Source organism: Netta rufina, assembly GCF_964035555.1.
Source record: "Netta rufina genome assembly, chromosome: 3".
Taxonomy (NCBI): Eukaryota; Metazoa; Chordata; class Aves; order Anseriformes; family Anatidae; genus Netta; species Netta rufina.
In genome coordinates, this window is record NC_140125.1 from 76,836,024 (window position 1) to 76,855,903 (window position 19,880).

Genomic DNA, 19,880 nt, shown 5'->3' on the forward strand with positions numbered 1-19,880 from the left:
TCCACAGAGTAAAAGCCTTGAAAGAGGACAGTCCCTCAGCCTGCCCCAAAGACAGAGCCTGGAAGAGTTTCGTCAAATATGATGTGCTTCACTGATTCTGCAATCCCAATCAAACTGACTCCCAGACTCTTCCTGTCCCCATTATGGTAAAGAAGTGTTTTCTTGCCATGGAAATGGGTCATCCCTCACTTCTTTCCCAGCTACACGACAAGATGGAAGAAAGAAAGAGAAGGAAGGAAGCACATATATGCAACTGCTGTGACCCTGGCTGATCTTTTCACAAACCAGTCTCAGAGTTCCTTGGCTGCATAGGCAACACTGAATCCCACCTTGCAAGTCCCTTGCATGGCAAATCCCACATGGTGGCAGTGTCAGAATGGGTTTGTGAAAGGCAAGGATGATCTATAGGGAGCCAGAAGTGAACTTAAAAGTCTTGGTAGGACATCAGAGAAGGGTATATGGAGAAGAAAGACATGAAGAGGTCAGCAAAGAAACAGCTTGTTTGAGAGAACCTCAGATCACACCAGGAGATCTCCAGGTAGGAAAGGGAAGGACGTAACAGGATTCCATAATTTGCAGAGGCTTTGCTGAGCTCTGGGAGCCATGGCATGTCTCCACTCTACCAGCATATATCTTCATGGGATCCATTATCCACCCTAATGAAACTCAAATAAGAACCCCTACCCTTCCCTCCACACACAGACACACCTTATACCATCTTTCCTCATTCTTTCAAGAAGCCCCTTCTCTCCTCCCAGATGAGCTCCTCTCCTCTGTATCAGCCTCTCCTCAGCCCTCAGGAGCTCCCCAAGCAAAGGAAGAGGAGCCAAGTTGGGGCCAGGCCTCCAGCTTACTGGGGCAACTGAGAAAGAGAAGACTGGGAAGAGCAGGAGCAAACTGCGGGGTAGAGACCTCAAAGATCCCCAAAGCACAGGGCTTGCTGCTCTTGCTGTCATGCAAGAAACAGGAGCAGGCAGGATGGGAATTGTCAGTGATAAAGCTGGCCCCGTCACTGGCACAGTGGCAACAGAATTAGGGGCCAAAGTTTTGGTACAGTTATAAGATTTAATTCTTACCCTGCTTCCTGCTCTCAAAAGGACAAAACAATATTGCTAGAAGAGCATGCTGTTTTTCTGGTTATAACATGGTGATTTTGACAACCATGAACACTGACTATACCCAAGAGGAGATCTAACCACTAAAACACACTGATTAATAATAATAATAATAATAATAATAATAATAATAATAATAATAATAATAATAATAATAATACAGTTACCTGTTTACCAGAAAACTGTAGCTGTTCTTGTAACAAAAGGTACTCTTCTCCATTCAGTCTTGCACTCTCCACTGAATACATCGTAGCCCAATACAAGTAGCCATTTACTGAATCTACTACTAAATCCTTCACTAGGTACACAACATGAGCCACAACGTCCATATGGCCTCCCAGCAGTGATTTTCTGTAGATCTAGGGACAACAGAATTGCTTTTAGCACCACACTTAAATTGTCAGCCATGATCAATTGAGTATACACAAGTGATTTTCCCACAGCCATATATCACAAGTTTATGCAAGCCTTAGGCTTCCAAAACTTAAACCTTTTCATTCAAAATGGAAGAACAAGGCAAAATTATTAGTTAATGTTTGTCAGAAAGTAACAAAAGAAAAAGCTGAAATATCTACACCCCTCGGCTTTACAAGTTTCAGCAGCCTTCTGTCTGACAGAGTTTCTCACCCACTTCTTATTCACTATTCACGAGTGTAAATGAGGGTGCAAGGCAGTGTGAAATCTGGCCTTCTAGCTCCAGTTTTTAAAAAAAGCTTCTGACTTTGCACTTACAAGAAATGAAAGGCATAATTTGACAGCACTGCATAAATTAGCACTGCAATTTTGAAGTCAGATACCTTTTAAATAATTCACATGTCAGTGTTTCTGATATGAGAGTGTACAAAGTGCAATTGTAATTATTTTTTATCTACAGTGATCTGCAAAATATCACAGTACAGAAGCCAATCTTGAAAATCTTTGTGTAAACAAGTCATGCTAATGTGCTACATATATAAGGATTAAAATAAAGTCCATGTCCCTCATGGCTGAGATGGACTTGGCAGCCTTTGTTTTTACCATCTTCACTCATTTTAACAATGTTGAATTCTACAAAACTGTTGATAACATATTTGCCTGTTTTGCACCTGCAGTTCAGTATCCTGCATTAGTCAATATTAGTTAATATTTTACCATAGACATTCATATAAGACTGGAAAATCACATTAAAAAAGCCTCCTCTTTATATATTATGATAGCAAAGGTACAAATGCATCTCAGGTTGCAGGTAATAAAGACTGTCTTCTCAAATACTGTTTTACAGTCTTCTTATTGACTTCATTTACATATATATATTTTTAAGTACTACTCTACCCTACCGTATTTGCTTTGCCAGCCCAATATAAACATTGTCCCAACCAATCGAAGGCCAACATTCTTGCATTTCTGATGTCAGATATATAAGGATTCTCAGCGGTACTCTCTCTCTTGTTCAATGACCAGGCCTGAACTTTCCCCATGGAATTACTCCAATACAGAGTGCCATTATACCAGTCGAGATCTTGAAGGAAAAAAAAAAAAAAAAAAAAAAAAAAAAAGATATTAAGCATTTCACAAGCATGTAAATAAAACAACACACAAATATATATAGCATATATATATTTAAAAATAAAAAGGAACCAAACATTTTAGTTTTTAAAGAGGAATGCAAATGAACGCTTAGTCTCAGTTAACATGAAGATAAATATTTCTTTATAGGAATCACAAATTTTTATACATATCACTCTGACAAATATAAAAGTATGACATCTGTACTGGGATGCTGGAGGCACAACCATTTGGTTCAGAGAGTTGATTACAGCTCTGCTGTTACTGTGATGACATCAGTATCAGCCTGAATAAGAAAAGGCTCTGGGGAGACCTCATTGCAACTTTTCAATTCTTAAAGGGTGCTTATAAAAGAGGGAGTAACTTTTTACTTGGGAAGATAATGATAGGACAAAGGGGAATAGTTTTAAACTAAAAGAGAAGAGATTTAGATTAGATGTAAGGAGGAAATTCTTCACTGTAAGGGTGGTGAGGCACTGTCACGGGTTGCCCAGGGAAGCTGTGGATACCCCATCCCTGGAGGTGTTCAAGGCCAGGCTGGATGGGGCTTTGGCAACCTGGTCTGGTGGGAGGTGTCCCTGCCCAAGGCAGGGGGGTTGGGGCTGGGTGGTCTTTGAGGTCCAACCCAAGCAATTCTATGATTCTATAATCAGTAGCATTTCACCAAGGACTAATTTGATCCAGAAAGTAGAAGAAAGAGGATGGACTCTAAGGTTTGGCTCAGTGAAGCTGCTTCACTACACCTTCAAGTCTAGACTGCTGTAATGAAAGCTCTTGCCTTTCAAGTTGATAATATTTATGAAGACCTCAGAAATGCCAATATACAGCAGCAACACCCAGTTTGGTGAGTATTTACCTGAAATATTTCTTATATTGGGAGAAAGGAATTCTCCTGGCCCATAGGTGTCCAACCACTGCCTCCAGAGCCCTTCAGCCCCCACTGCCAATATATATGCTTCCTCTTCAGCTGGTAAAGAAAGAAAATTAAGAAAATTGCAGTTGTGTACACCAACAAACAACTAACTTACTATATTTGTATTTTAATTATCTTAGCAGGGGTTCCTGTTTCTGGGAAATTACTGAAGTACATAGTTAAAATTGGCCTTTGTTAAGGAATAATGGACAAAAAGGACAGGAATGAAAATATCACAGTTTGAGAAAGTTACAGATTCAGGGCTGACAATTTGGAACCCTATTAGATACCTAAACACTACTGCAGGTTTGGACCTTGCCTACCAAAGTCAATTAAAATCCCAGATTTCAACTGCCAGCCCAGTACATTAAATAGAAACTTTTTTTTTTCCCCTCAGACATAGGTTAGTACAGGTGAAATAGGTATCAAAAAGCATTTCAAAGATCTACTAATCTTAGACATTGTTCAGATGCCCATTTCTCCCATTATCTTCATTAAAACCAAGGAGTATCAGTTTTTAGTGAACCTGCACTCTCCTGTAAACTGGCATTAATACCTAAAACACTACTCAAACCACTTCATCACAGAAAGTGCTTTACAGAGCAAAAAGCACTCCTTGTATACCTGTTTTTTTTCCATGTATCAAAAAATATGTTTGACAGTGTATTTGCATTAGAAAAAATATATTTATACATATATATATAAACATGAATAATAAATACATTCTATGTAGTACCATCATTGTAGTTTGAGAATCTTATTTAACTAAATTCAAATTAATTTACCTGTAATCTTTAACGTTTCTAACATAATCCTTTTTGTGCCCTCTAGTTGCAGTCCTTGCTCAAAGCCTGGACTTCACCAGGTGGAAAGCTGTACACATGATTCATTCATCATTTCTCCTGGATGACAAAGAAATTCTCACCTTCTTCTAATGTCATGCCTCTGAATGACTCTGACCACGGCCCTTCACCAGCAGGAGACACAGCTCTGACAGACATTTCATACGCTGTGAAGCTGGCCAGTTTCTTCACCATAAACCTGGTGTCACTAATGTTTGAGATAACCTGTTCCTTCTCAGAAGGATTTTGAGATGACACTTTCACATCATAAGTCCAGTTCTGCCAAGCAGAAGGACCTGTGAGATGCAAACAATTATGTTATTGCAGAGTAGATGACTGTAGTGGGAGATGTGTGTTCTTTGAGAAAACTGTAAGTTTGTAAGTTCAAAGTTCATTTCAAAAATACCAGTACCAGAAGTATTAAAAAAAGAGATGAATTAAAAATTTATATTCCCCATCTCTGTGACCAACCAAGAATAGTGGCTCAGCTCCCCATGAAGAAAGAAGTTGGAAGAACCAAAATTTTCCTCAATCAGGTAGATTATAGCACTGATTAAAAGCCACTAAGTCACTGGCATGCATTTTCTGTGTGGTATCATCAGCAAATATTCCATACCTTGGTTAAGATGGAGCCTTGCTCACAATCCCTTGCAAGTGACAGATGAGCTACTCACCTATATAAACTTTTTTTTTAATTATTTATTTATTTATTTATTTATGCAGACAATTCAGGTATTTTACTGGCAAATCTTGAGTTAAATTTTTCAGACTGAGGTAAATCTTCCATCAGAACTGGCTATTGAAGTCACTGAAGTCTAACATCAGGGACAGGAAAACACAAGAAGTTATTCCCCTAGAAAGAAAAGGACTGGTCTTTCAGAAATAAAAGCTGAACTTACTAGTTCCAATAGTGTGTTCAGGTGATCTCCAGCTAATCACAGCTTGATGCAATCCAAATAGCACTGTGACAAACCGCGGAGGAGTTGGTAAAGGAAAAGGTTGAGTTGATGCCCCATAGAAAAGCAAATTGCCAAAGCCAGAGTACTCTGGACAATCCAAACTGCAATCCACAACATACTCATTGAAGCTAGACTTTCCATCTGGAGAGACCTCCTCCTGGAAAACTGCCCAGCCATCCGTGACAGTAAACATGTTATCTTCATAAACAAAGCTCTCCATGTCATCAAGCGTCACGTGTGATCGCAGCATATGAAATTCTGAACCATCAAGAAAACCCGACACAAAGGCCTGTTCTGTTTTGTTGAAGAAAATAAGTCTCTTAGACTGGAAGTTGATCACAAAGTCTCTCAGAGCACTGGATTTCACAACTAGTGAAGCTGCAGAGGCAGTGTCAGGAAAGGGTGGAAGGTTTGCTCTGTATATACCATCCTCCAAGAGACAGAAAATATACCTGGTCATGGAGCAAAATATACCCAAGTAACTACAAAGCAAGAACTTTATGGATGAGTCACAAATATTTTAACAGCTTGAAGATGTGCCTGACTTTACGCAGACAATAAGAAAATGCTTTTGGTACTATTAATATACATCCTAGGAGAATTAAGCACATCACTTTTTACCTTCTGGGGATCTGGCTGGCAGATCACTAGAGAATATTCTTCTATAATACCTCAAGTATTAAGCAAGGACATTTAAAATGCAAAGAGCATTATACTTGTAAATACACCAAATGTCTAAAAAACAAATTTCTGTATGGGAAATACTTTATCTCCTCTGATAACACCCTAGGGAAGAAAATGCAGAAACAATACTGCAAGGTGTCACTTTTGTTCCAACAGTTTTATAGTTTGTTATTTGTTGCCATTGCACTTTTGTTTTGGTAGGGGTTTGAAACAGGAACTAGATGACTACTGAAGTGGAGACAATTAGAGGAGCTTTATAGCACCTTTGACACCAAACGCTCACAGGAGGACACTCACCCATTATAGGGATCAGCTACAACCTTCCTAGGGGATGTCACATAAAGAGGAGTGATGTCTTCAGCTGCTGTGCAGTTCTCTAAATGACAAACATGTATCTGGGGAATGAGAAGAGAAACTGCTGATGCATAGGGCATTTGCTAACAAGCAAACAAGCTGACTGGGGATTCTTTCAGGTGAACCCAACAACAAAATACCTCTCTCACAAGCCTACATCCTTCTGAGCTCCTGTGTTGTCAGACACCCGAGTATATCAGTGTAGCACATACAAATACATTCATGACAACTTACCCTGAAAGAGCTCTTTGCCAGTCATCTTCATCCTAGCTTGCTGCCTCTGAGCTGGAGGGAGAAGCCTAATTTTGGGGTACTGACAAACTGTGTTTTGGAAATGATCTAGTACAGTAGGACAAAGAGAGAAGAAAGTGCTTTTCTGATGCTGGGGGCAATACCTGTGGACTTCTCTAATCTTCAATGGCTTCAGAAAGCTCTGCCATCAGTGTGTTCATCTACAGCTGCTTTTGTATTGTTTTCTCACTACTAAATTTCTCACTAAGAGCAACAAGAAGCTAGCAAAATAAACAAACAAAAAACAACAAAACACTAACCATTTAGGACAGCTTTCTAGTCCTTTGTGCATTAGAGCAATACAAAGGTACATGCAAAATCTGGCCATTAATGTAATTAATGTTTCACCAGTAGGGAATCAAGTGCAGAGTTGCTATCTATAATTTTACTTCAGGTTGAAACAGTAGTAATTTCAGCTGTCATCACTTTCCCTCTTAAACTTTTGCCATCTATGAAGAGCGTTGTAATCACTGACTAGTTACCACACCATCTTCCTAAGGAAGAGTAGGAACCAAAGGAGGTAGATAGAGAACCCAGCAGCAAGAACAAAGTTATTAATATCAGGTATGAGCTGGACATGAAGCCAGTCTCAAAAATAAATAAATAAATAAATAAACTAAAATAAAGCTGTTAAAACTAAAGCCTTTTATGCCCTGAGGGAAAAAAATAAGACAAGAAGACAGAGTTCTGTATAACCTGTTTGCTTAAATGTGACTAGATATTCCTTTTTTTTTTTCTTTTTTTTTTTTTTTTAATCTGTGAAATATGTGAATATTATTGAAGTTAAAGCTCTATTTCTACAATTATATTTTGTGTATGATAAATATAAAACAGAATTTCTCAAGTGAATTAAACTGTAGGAGTGGTTCAAATAAAATAAGAAATTAATTAAGCCCAAGAGCGCTACCTTTTCATTCATGACAAAGTATATCCTCTGGTAAAGCCAGTCTACTGAGATTGATGTTATATTCCCCCGGCCAGCATAAAAGAGCATTACGTCAGATGTGTCAGACATATCTGCAGCTCCTTTCACCCAGATGGAATTCCCCTCAGAAAAATAGACAACTTGCTGATAAACATTCACTGAAATTCCTAAAAAATAGAAAAATATGTGCACACAAATAATATAAGAAATATGTCTCAGTTTTTCAGATACTCTTTCCTAATTGCCTTAAAAAGAAGTACTTTTCAATCTGTAACCCAGCTTCATAGGAGAGTAGTTAACTTTTTCTCTCCTCCACTTCTAGTCATTCAGATAACAAAACTTTCCCATCTCCTATGTAAGTGATATTATTGTAGACAATTGCCTTTCACAAAGGTAATCAGACAGAAAAAGAATATATAAAATGCAAACCAACTGACACCAGTTCCTCCTCTCCAGGGCAAAGAGATGCAGTTTGTATCTGCTCACAAAGCACCATGTACTCTAATTTAAGCTAGACATTATCTGTGCCACTCCTGTACTATCACAGAGTATTTAGTCTGGGGCAACGTTCATTCTCTGGCGTCTTTGTGGCTCTGCGAACTGCAGAAGATAAACTCAGATTTCCACACTGTCTCCAAGGACCACATACAGCACCAGTGTAGATAACAGACCTTACAGTGGCACGTAATTTGAGATAACATGGTAGTCTGGTGACTTAGGCTACTGAAATGTCTTGTTCAGAAGCAATATGCCCCAGACTTGCTAACATACCACATTAGCATACACTCCAGCCAGCATCTTTTGACACTGTATTAAGTCTTCAGCTTGAACCACTTTACTTTCTCATATTCATGCTGAGAAAATGCAGTCACCAGTCATAGGGAAACATCTGCTTTGGCTTCACCTTACCTCAATTTGTATATCTACTATATAAAAGTCCACCTCTGAACTAGATGCCTAGATTCAGTGAAGAGGTAATGCTGGGGAGAAAAATTTATCTCAACCTGATGCCTGTCATTTCAAACGGGTCAAATCACATCCTGAAAGTTCACACTTCTCAGAATCACAGAAACACACAGAATCGTCTAGGTTGGAAGAGACCTTCAAGATCATCGAGTCCAACCTCTGACCTAACACTAACATGTCCTCCACTAAACCATATCACTAAGCTCTACATCTAAACATCTTTTAAAGACCCCCAGGGATGGTGTCTCAACCACTTCCTTGGGCAGCCCATTCCAATGCCTAACAACCCTTTCAGAAAAGAAGTTCTTCCTAACATCCAACCTAAACCTCCCCTGACACAACTTTAACCCATTCCCCCTCGTCCTGTCGCCAGGCACATGGGAGAATAGACCAACCCCCACCTCGCTACAACCTCCTTCAAGGTACCTATAGAGAGCAATAAGGTCACCCCTGAGCTTCCTCTTCTCTAGGCTGAATAATCCCAGCTCCCTCAGCCGCTCCTCGTAGGACTTGTTCTCCAGACCCCTCACCAGCTTCGTCGCCCTTCTCTGGACCCGCTCAAGCACCTCGATGTCCTTCCTGTAGTGAGGGGCCCAAAACTGAACACAGTACTCGAGGTGCAGCCTCACCAGAACCAAGTACAGGGGGACAATCACTTCCCTAGCCTTGCTGGCCACACTGCTTCTTAGGCAAGCCAGGATGCTGTTGGCCTTCTTGGCCACCTCAGCACACTGCTGGCTCATATTCAGCTGACTATCAACCAATGGTCTCAGGTCCTTCTCTGCCAGGCAGCTCTCCAACCACTCATCTCCCATCCTGTAGCTCTGCTTGGGGTTATTGCGCCCCAGGTGCAGGACCCGGCACTTGGCCTTGTTAAACTTCATGCAGTTGACCTCAGCCCATTGGTCCAGCCTATCCAGATCCTCCTGCAGACCCTTCCTACCCTTGATCAGATCAACACAAGCACCTAACTTGGTGTCATCTGCAAACTTACTGAGGATGCATTCTCCCCACTGATTATAAAAGGAGGCCAATACTCTCTCAGACTAGGTGAGGTTCATTCTGTCCTTGGCAAACACAGAGGTGTAAGTTACACCTGAGAGAGAGAGACCAATTAAATTTTACCTGTAATGTTGTGGTGTATTATACCATTTGGAAGGCACTGGGCTGCTTCGAGGAAATGTTCCATGTATCTTTTCCTTAAAGATTGGTTCCTGGATAGGAAGAGCCATTTTGCCTTTTCCTTAACTAAAAATAAATAAATTAATTAATTAATTAAAAAAAAAATAAAAGAAGAAGAAGAAGAAGAAATTCATAATATAGAGAGATGACTGCAGCACAAAATAATGTTAAGTCAGACACATCATTAACAGAAATGCATATGCGTATGCACACACATATATACACACATACATTCTTATGGTAGCAATTACTAACTAAAACTTAAACTCTTTGAGTGTTGTAAGTGGATGGAGTTATTCACCACTATACCAAGACCATCTGACTACTTGTCCAGGGTGAGAATGAACCACCTGAATTTCACACCATTATTTCCTGTAACATGAGAGTCCTTAGTGAAGGAAAGTGAGCTGGGGCAAATGAGGACCTAAGGATTCCTGGGAACAGAACACACTAAGACATCCATATCACCTTGAAATCCAGTGGAAGACAGATATTTAACTCCCCTTGGCCTCTTCGAAAACCGCAGTCAAAGTATAATATCCCACAACGCCCAGCCTGACCCTCCCCTGGTCCAGCTTTGTGCCGTTCCCTCATGTCCTGCCATTGGTGACCAGGGAGTAGCGGCCAGTACCTCCCTCCCCACTTTCCCTGCTCTAGGAGTTGCAGAGAGCAACAAGGTCACCTCTCGGCCTCCTCTTCTCCAGAGCAGACAACCCAAGTGCCCTCAGCCTCTCCTCACAGGACATACCTTCACGCCCAGCTTTGTTGCCCTCCTCTGGATGCTTTTAAGGATCATAACATCCTTTTTATATTGTGGAGCCCAGAACCGCACGCAATGTGGAAGGTGAGGCCATACCAACACTAAATATAATAGGAGCATCACCTCTTTTGACTGGCTGGCTGTGCTCTGCTTAATGCACCCCTCAGTGCCATTTGCCCTCTGGCTGCCAGGGCAGGCTGCTGGCTCACATTGAGCCTGCTGTCACTAGCACCCTCCGTTCCTTTCTGCTCTCCCAGCCTGTGCCTGTGTCTGGCACTACTCCAACCCAAATGCAGCACTGAGCATTTTCCTTTGTACATTTACCTTTGTACCTAGTATAAGAGACTAGTGTCACTTCCTCATCTTTCTTCCAGTGTCATTTCTTACAGTTTAGTCCAGAGATTGGATTCCTTCTCTGACACAGTAAAACCATTTCTGAATGTGATACATGCAGAAAGGGGAGATCCTGTTCACCCGAGCACGCACAAAAAGTGCACCCTGGTGCAACTCTCAGCAATCAACTCTTTTAAGTAGCAGCTAGGACAGGGGTGGGGGAGAGACTCCCCACGCCAGAAGTTGTTCTGGCAGGGAGGGTTGTCTGTTTGTTTTCTACTTTAAATTAACTTGTTGCAAATTGACTTGACTTAATGAACTCAATGAGAGGTACTAGTCTGGACAATTTACAAATGGCACAAATGTTTGTGGCTCAGAGTCACCAAGCTCTAAAGTATAGTAAGCAAGCTCTCCACCTCTATGGAGCCTCCAGATGAAGACATACCACTGTGATAGCTAACTCAAGCTATTACATAAAAATGTAAGACATATTTTTGAAAAAGCACCACTGAAGCTAAAGGACTAATTTTGCCAACATGTAGCAAATGACTACTGATTTTTAGATTTAGAGACACACTTAAAGTGTTTGCTAGAGCTTGGTTAAGAACTTCCAAGTACTTGACAACAGGGATTTCTTCAGGAAGGGAAGAGTCTTATGTTTTCTTTTCTAAAGATACATTTTCATAACAGTGAATTCATTTTCATTTGTGATTTATGTCAACATAAACCTTTCTCTGGCAACTAATAAATGTTTCTGTAATTTTTTGAGTGATACTTAAAGTGCATCATTATTTTTATTACAAGTAAGTGAATATAGTAAAAATAAAAACAGCAATAAAAACAACAAAAAAGATAGTGCAGTTCCACATATTTTGCATGAGATTACTGAGGACATTTTGACAGGAGACTTTCATATGACATATTCAATGTTATTAAAAGGAATATGTTTGTGTATCAAAATCTTGTAGAAAATGAAAGCATGTCTTCTCAGTCACTGCCTTGGACCACTGACATGTTTTTCACCTGTAGAACAACCCAAGATGAATTTGTTTGGGTCTACCAACATCTCAGATTATTACTGTGCTGTGTAGCCCAATAATGCTACAGCCAAAGAACAGGACTGTCTCTGATGTACTATTAGTTCCTTAGAGTATAACTTCTTGTTGTGTTCTGTTTGCAGTCTAAATATTGTTCTCTTCTGCAGGGTACACGACAACCCAGTGAATGTGATTTTGTCCCCAGATACAGACAGTGATAAGGACTCTGCTGCTCCTGTACCTTTAGATTCTGGTGTCGTGATGTTGGCTTCTGCGGGGGGTCCAGCTCCAGCCTCATTAACCGCTACAATGCTGAACCTATGGTAAATCAAAGAGATGGGTTTGGTTTTAGGGGTTTCTTTTGAGTGATTGATTGAGAAGCATTTTATATAGAAGGGCAGGTGCTACAGAAGTGTTTTCCTTTTGGAAAACATACATTTAAATAGAATGTTATTGGAAATTTGTAACAAAAATACAATCAACCAGAATCTGATTTCTCTAACTCTGAAAAGTGAAGCAACAGCAATATCCTCCAAGTAAAAATTTCAGATGGGATTTTAGACTTAGAAGAACTCAATTTCATTTCAAAGGAAGATCTGTATTTACCACTGAAGTAGAATGCAGACCCTGGTGTTTAATAAAAATGAAGGAAATTTTTCTAATGTTTAAATAGAGAGGACTGCTCTATCACTCCCTGAATACACTGAAAACATGCTACACAAGCTAATATATATATTTATGTTAAGAAAATGCAGCTTATTGGCCGTATATCAAAATGTTTTTCCTTCCTCCCCACCTGGATTACATATAAATATAAGCAGCCTACCCAACCAGAATAACTTCATTATCTCAGGGAAGGTACCTCTGCTTTTGGCAAGAACATAATTAAGAAACACAATTGTGCAGAAGTGGTATTCAGGCACACCCTCTTATATCTGGGCAAGAAGTGGTACAGCACTCTTGGTCATGTTGGTTATCTTTTCTTATTGTACCTGTAAGTGCTGTTTGGGAAGGTAGAGTAGAACTGAAAGCTATGCCCTCTTGATGCTCTCAAGAGTTTATGATTCTCACTGGTCAAGAGCAAGTTATATCCAATAATCAATCCATTGGGAAAAAGTGGTGGAGACCAACTAACTTCGACAGTGTTTGGACTTGAACTCTGAATATCTTTAATGATAGGAGCTGTAGTAGGAGCTGCAAAAGACAGAAATAATTGACACTGTTGTGGCATTTAAGACATGAACAGCTTTTCATTTTTTCAAGTACTATTTTAGTTTTTATACCTGGTAAGATGGTTACCAATAATAATATATTATTATAAAATAATTAATAAATATTATATAAGTTGTTGAAAAGTTATACATCAGGTCCAGAACATATTTTCTAAAGGATTGTGAAGAAAAGCTAGCCTCCTTGTATTTTGCAGAAGACAACTAATTTCACATTTTGAGTGTACATGTATAACCTTTCAGCTCTTCATTCTCATATTTCAGTTTGCTCCATGTAACAAGGAACAGAACAGGAACAGTCTGCCCTGTGAATCTTCTAAATTATGCCTTTTCAGTGCTGCATCCACATCATATTTTCACTGAAGTTTATTTGGTATCTATACAGTGACCTTGTTGTAAAAAGAAAAAAAGAAGAAGACCAAGCCTTACAAGGTTGGAGAACATTTAATTTCTCACATATCTGTGATCTCCACCACAGTGTACTTGGGAATCCGCTGAGAGCCAAGTCTCAGCTTCCATAGTCTTTTCCCTATATTGTATTCTCTGGTCAGAGGGATTTGTCACAATCTATAATATAGAAACCCTGGAGGTTTTTTCCTTCTATCTTCTATATTGAGGTTTTGTTAATTTTCTTTGTTTTCCTAAACAGGAGATGCAAGGTGGGGGAAAAAAAAAAAGTATGTCATTTAGGAACATGAACAAGACTTTTGAAGTTAGGTCCTGCAGCAGTAATGTTTCAGCATTAAGCTCAGTGAAGCTGGAAAACAAAGTAACTTAAAAACATGAAGAATATTAATTTTTTCTATGAAATTATGTACACTATGCCATGGGATGCAAACTAAAACGCTGTGACACCTCCCCTAATGCCTTACTCAAGGGTATATATAGTTCTCAATATGAAACTGCATATATCACTAAGAGAAAGGAAATAGTATCAGTGCAAAGTAAAATATTTTTTAATTTCAGTTCCATTAAATGTTGATAACATGACCGTGACATCATATGTTGTCTGTAAGACAATAACAGACCAGGAATTTATATTCAAATACTATAATTTTATTTACCTTCTCATATCACTGATGTCGTAACTAAGGAATATTGTAAATGTAATTTCTGTCTCATGATAACAAAGTACGGGGAGGTTCCGTCTTTCTGTTGTAGATATATAGATTTTTGAGCAAAATAATTGGCGTGTTGTAAAAAAAAAAAAAAAAAAAAAAACAGCAACCATATTTTTCTTTCTTAAAGGTCCAGGAAAACATTTGCATTTCATTCAAAACATTATTGTGTGTAATTATGCACAAAAGTATTCAATGTGCCCTTACAATTTGACCATGTACATTTCTGTCTACATTTTTAAAACCAGAAGACGCAAACAGCCCTAAATCTTGTAGTTCAAATAAAAAGAGCCTCAGTCTTCTTAGTTCAGACTTCTGCAGCTAACTAGCAGACAACAAACGTAGTTCTTTAGATTAAGCAGCAGCTTTTTTTTTTTTTTTCTGTGAAGGAAGCAAGAAACAAGGAAATCTAAATGTTTCTGATATGGTCCTTAAAGAAGTGATTAATAGTGCAATATATTACCTCCGAAAGCATGGGTCCGGTAACTGGGACTTGGCGGAGAATGGAGCTGCAGCTGAGATGTTATAATCCAAACTACTCGAAACACATACTCTGTGAAGGCTTGAAGGTCTTTGACTGTGTACGAAGTTTCAGATACTACCTAGATCAATGTATAAACACATCCATTTTCCTTCTTCCTCCATCTGGAGTTATTACATAGGGTGTTATCTGATCAAAAGAAATCTGATACAGCAGCATACACATTTCAAGATACTAGAGTGCAGTATCGTAAGTTTTAATAAGAATAAATTCTAAGTGCTATTTGTATCACAGAATTTGATTTTTCTTCGTTTCAGAACTTATTACCACCTCTTTTCTTTAGAAAATCTAATTTTTTACTAAATCTAAGCAGTGAGTGGATGTGGGTGGATGGATGCAACAGTAAGTTTGAAGAATAAGGTTAATAATAATAATAATGACAACAATGACAACAACAACACAGGCAATATATTTTAAACTTTTGATATATATATTAAATGTTGATCCAATGGCTCCTAGATACCCTAAAGTATTTACAGTCTGAAGTCATTGCTCCACATTATTTCACCAATGATTAATTCAAAAAAACTTCCTGGTTATCAAATGGTTTTCATGCTTTTTTGTACCAACTCACCATGCTTCAGAAATTGGTCCAATAGAGATGATGACAAGATAACAAGAATGCAGTTGACACAAAAGAGCATGATCAAAGAATGACTGCACTGAGTCAAAACAATATACATAGCCAAGTATCGTGCCTTTTACAAGAAACAAAAAAAATATATATATATATATATATATATATTTTTATATATATATATATATATATATATATATATATATATATATATATAAGGTAGAATACCCGGAGGAAGGAGAGGGGGAATAAAAATAAAAATAGCATGCAATTATATTTCTCTAGAATAATCACAGTCTTGACATTTTATAAGTATGGATCAACATAAAAAAATTGCAATGTTTATATTTACTAGAACTCAATTTTTTCTTCCATTGAATTGTCCAGTCACTTTTGAACCCTATTTTGTAATTTAAATAATTTTAATATTTATTAATTTAAATTTAGTAATTTAACTTCCACACATGTCAGGAAACATTTTAACTAAATATTCTGCAATGAAATACCTTTGTGTGCTTGTTTTGAATTTTCCACCAAGGTCCCTAGTTCTTATGTTGGAGGAAAAGAAATAATTGTTCAGTTCTTAGCTTCTCTATGCTATCCATGATATTCACAAACCTCTCTTATGTGCCTAATACATTATCAAATTATTTTCTAAAATAAAGCAAAGAGCAGACAATAAATGTAACCTTTGCCCTGCAAGTACATTAAGAATCCTGGTATGTTTTACCAGTCTTAGCAAACTGCTAGAAAACAATGAAGGAGCCACTAAATTACAGCCACTTGTGTTGCAAAATCTGGCTGTTACTTTCTTTCCTCACGTGTTTTTTGACATGATTACACTCTATTAATAAATGACCTGAAGAGAGGGATAATAATAAATGAAGAGAGGGATCTGGGGGTCGTGGTAGACAGCAAGTTGAATATGAGCCAGCAGTGTGCCCTGGCAGCCAGGAGGGCCAACCGTGTCCTGGGGTGCATCAAGCATGGCATCGCTAGTAGGTCAAGGGAGGTGATTGTCCCGCTCTACTCTGCGCTGGTGCGGCCTCACCTCGAGTACTGTGTGCAGTTCTGGGCACCACAGTATAAAAAGGACATGAAACTGTTGGAAAGTGTCCAGAGGAGGGCTACGAAGATGGTGAAAGGCCTGGAGGGGAAGACGTACGAGGAACGGCTGAGGTCACTGGGCCTGTTCAGCCTGGAGAAGAGGAGACTGAGGGGAGACCTCATCACAGTCTACAACTTCCTCGTAAGGGGGTGTCGAGAGGCAGGAGACCTTTTCTCCATTAACACTAGTGACAGGACCCGCGGGAACGGGGTTAAGCTGAGGCAGGGGAAATTTAGGCTGGACGTCAGGAGGGGGTTCTTCACAGAGAGGGTGGTTGCACACTGGAACAGGCTCCCCAGGGAAGTGGTCACTGCACCGAGCCTGGCTGAATTTAAGAAGAGATTGGACTGTGCACTTAGTCACATGGTCTGAACTTTTGGGTAGACCTGTGCGGTGTCAAGAGTTGGACTTGATGATCCTTAAGGGTCCCTTCCAACTCAGGATATTCTATGATTCTATGATTCTATGACCTTCTTTTTTCCCCAGTGAAGCAGGAATGGATTATAAATGTGAAGAACCTTTTCCCTTGCAAAGTAAAAGGAATTGTCCCTTTTACCTCAGTGTATCTCCAGTCCCCAGGGAGCTGATTGAACTTCCACTGGATAATATATTTCACCTCAGAGATGTTAGCTGGCTTCCAACCTAGCGTGACATTGTGGCTTCCAATGGTAGATGCAAATGGCGGTCCAGGGTTGTTCAAATATTCTGAGAGGAAAACATAACACAATAGTGAGACAAAATCCTTTCATGATAATCTCTGTGTCTATTACCTCATGCACCTGATAGCTGTGAAGCCAACAAAAACTCATAAAATAATATATTTAAACTGTTGGTGAATGAATCACATGACATTTTAAAAGTAGTTTGATAAAAAGGCTTGAACAGGCCAAGCTCAATCTGAGCAAATGTGACTACAACTCTGCACTTGGGTAAATGTACTTTTAGTTATAGGTACCTAGCAAAGGTCTGATGAGTAGAGAAAGTATGGGAAACCTCTGAAGAGAGGATATGCACCGAGCCTATTTCAACACCACTGTATTAACCTAATTATTACCATTTAAGTCACGGAAGATTTTGGCAATGATTTCAATGGAACAGTCAGGTCAAGGATGAGTGCATCATCTTAAGTAGTTGAGAATGAATTCAAAAAGTCTCAAGTTCATGAAAGGGAGGGGGAAAATGTTCTACTGTAAAGCAAAGTTAACTTCTTTTTTTTTTTTTGTTAGAAGAAAAAAGAAGAGAATGATAGGTTTCCAATGAATCAAAAAAAAAACACAAAACATCCCTATTTTTTCCAAAGAAATCCAGATCACAAAGCAAGACTGTAATCTTAAAATGGAATTTATCAGACTGTGAGTTAGACACAGGACTATGTTTAGACTTACCCTGTGCTTCAACACCGTATGCATCCTCTGCACGGCTACAGCCAAACTTGCAGGAAATTGTCTGTGTAGGATACCAAAATCACTGCTTAGTTTTGTAGAAATGCATACATTTTAAATACATAGAAACCCTCTGGACATTTTGAATACATTAAAATCTTGTAGAAATAATTACATTCATTTTTTAAAATGGCAGTACCATGATATCATTCCAGAGATTTTCCTGAGAGCCATTCTATCAACTTCACTGGGCACTGAATGAGGGCTTTTGTCCTTACACACTGTCCCTTTGTGGAAAGCACAAATATGGAGCTGTGTTAAAGCTGGAAAAAGAATTTGGTGACAACCATGGATTTAGAAAATATTTTTTTTTTTAACTTGTTGGCGATGTATTCTACATTTGGGGTTTCACCCTTTCCCACTTCATGTATTGCTCATGAATGAAGCATACTCTTACAAATGTAATTCCAGAGATTTTTCAAAATGCTTGAATCCAACTTGTCAGAGAAGCCCGGCTAATTCACATTTCCTTGGTAGTAGTTACTACTTCTGCTACAATCATGTCTACAAGCTGAAATCATGACAATACGCCAGGGCAGTGAGCACTCACATCCTAAGAACAGAAAAATTCTGAAATGTTTCAGTCTAGGTAGGGAACCTAGGGGTAGCATTACCCTGTTTTATAGGCAGAGAACATAAAAAGAGGTAGTAACATTTCCCAGATGCATCGCAGCAGCTTAAAAATCACTTTTAAGACTGAGTCTCCAGGAAATTAAAAAAAAAAATGAGAAGTGATGGTTTCATTTTTTTTCTAGACAGGCATTTTATTTGGGCTCATTTTACTGTGTGAGTTTATTTGGCCTATAAACCTTGAAGTTTGCTTCATACATCAGCCATCTTTCAAGTGATAATTAACATTTAGACCATTCAGAGGGAATTCATTATATTAACTGAGCAATTTTCCTCAATTGCACTCTTTCTAAGATTCCAGGATACCCACTTCTGGTACCCTATCAGTGTCTACTGATAAGGCATACAACTTCAGAAAAGTCAATTGCTGCTGAGATAGATTTCAAAACTTCCCTAGCAGTATATCCTTATTATACATTACCTGAAATCTAGGCATTAGCTGTTAAGTACAAGCATTTCAAAAGTTTTTCCAATGCTTTCATGTTCAGAGAAATAAAATACTTCCAGGTGAATTACAATGACTACTAGCAGGCAAAGGTCTGGGTATAAGTAAATATTACTTATCAGCTGTAAATTGCAGCTTGTCTTTACAACCAAGTATTGTTTAGTTTGCAGGGGATCACTTTGTCAGTTTAACAAGCTGATTCATCGTGCTTTCTGCTTCATTTAACACAGACATTTTCAACCATTTGTGTTTTGCATTGTTTTTCCTTCTTCTTCTGATCTTTGTCAGAACCATAAATCCAATTTTTGCTTTAGGTAAAAGGATTACAGAAGCTCCAACCCTTAGAAATTTTGAGGAAAAATTGCCATCTGCTCTGCCTGAAAAGAAGAAATCCTCATATATTCTCCATCATAGGAACTGTCCCTTCCTATGCATATTCCCACTGAATTCAGAGGCATTCCCCTGATCCTAGCTAGGAGTAATACCATCCTAGGAGATCCTAGGAGTAATACCATCAGGCTTTAATCCCAGGGTGTAGTCACACAACAGAGCTAAACCAATCCCAAAGAAAATGTCCTGCTCTTGTGACTCTTCCTTTCCCCTGAGGACTTCAATGACCTGATCCCCTGCACGCAGTGAACTGGTGCTTGCCTGACCACATGGGGAGTCAAGTCAACCAGCTGATCCAGCGTAAGGATAATCCTGAAAAGCCCTCACAGAGTTTGTGAATATAACATTGGCATTTTGTATGGCCAGACAAGCAAAAACAAACAAAACCACTATTTCTGTGCTTCTGCAGAAGTTGGTTACTTCTTAGGCTGTTCCTATGCTCTAAAAACATTTTATCTGTAAGCCATTTAGCTTACTTGCAAACTATTGTCATG

The 19,880-nt window shown here is 38.9% G+C and overlaps 2 protein-coding genes across 2 annotated transcripts in view; one reads left to right on the forward strand and one right to left on the reverse strand.

The window, feature by feature from the left end:
• DCBLD1 (discoidin, CUB and LCCL domain containing 1) overlaps positions 1 to 19,880 on the forward strand; it is a gene marked incomplete at its 3' end in the record, with an annotated part of 164,639 nt that overhangs the window by 73,635 nt on the left and 71,124 nt on the right. The window lies entirely within an intron of this gene.
• ROS1 (ROS proto-oncogene 1, receptor tyrosine kinase) overlaps positions 1 to 19,880 on the reverse strand; it is a gene marked incomplete at both ends in the record, with an annotated part of 77,534 nt that overhangs the window by 52,791 nt on the left and 4,863 nt on the right. The window contains 13 exons of the mRNA XM_084283919.1: positions 1,283 to 1,474; positions 2,432 to 2,613; positions 3,517 to 3,627; positions 4,499 to 4,711; positions 5,315 to 5,826; positions 6,356 to 6,453; positions 7,611 to 7,795; positions 9,720 to 9,842; positions 12,148 to 12,224; positions 12,899 to 13,100; positions 14,717 to 14,855; positions 17,036 to 17,184; positions 17,865 to 17,925. Coding sequence (XP_084140045.1) covers positions 1,283 to 1,474; positions 2,432 to 2,613; positions 3,517 to 3,627; positions 4,499 to 4,711; positions 5,315 to 5,826; positions 6,356 to 6,453; positions 7,611 to 7,795; positions 9,720 to 9,842; positions 12,148 to 12,224; positions 12,899 to 13,100; positions 14,717 to 14,855; positions 17,036 to 17,184; positions 17,865 to 17,925 — 2,244 coding nt within the window. The remainder of the gene's footprint in view (positions 1 to 1,282; positions 1,475 to 2,431; positions 2,614 to 3,516; positions 3,628 to 4,498; positions 4,712 to 5,314; positions 5,827 to 6,355; positions 6,454 to 7,610; positions 7,796 to 9,719; positions 9,843 to 12,147; positions 12,225 to 12,898; positions 13,101 to 14,716; positions 14,856 to 17,035; positions 17,185 to 17,864; positions 17,926 to 19,880) is intronic.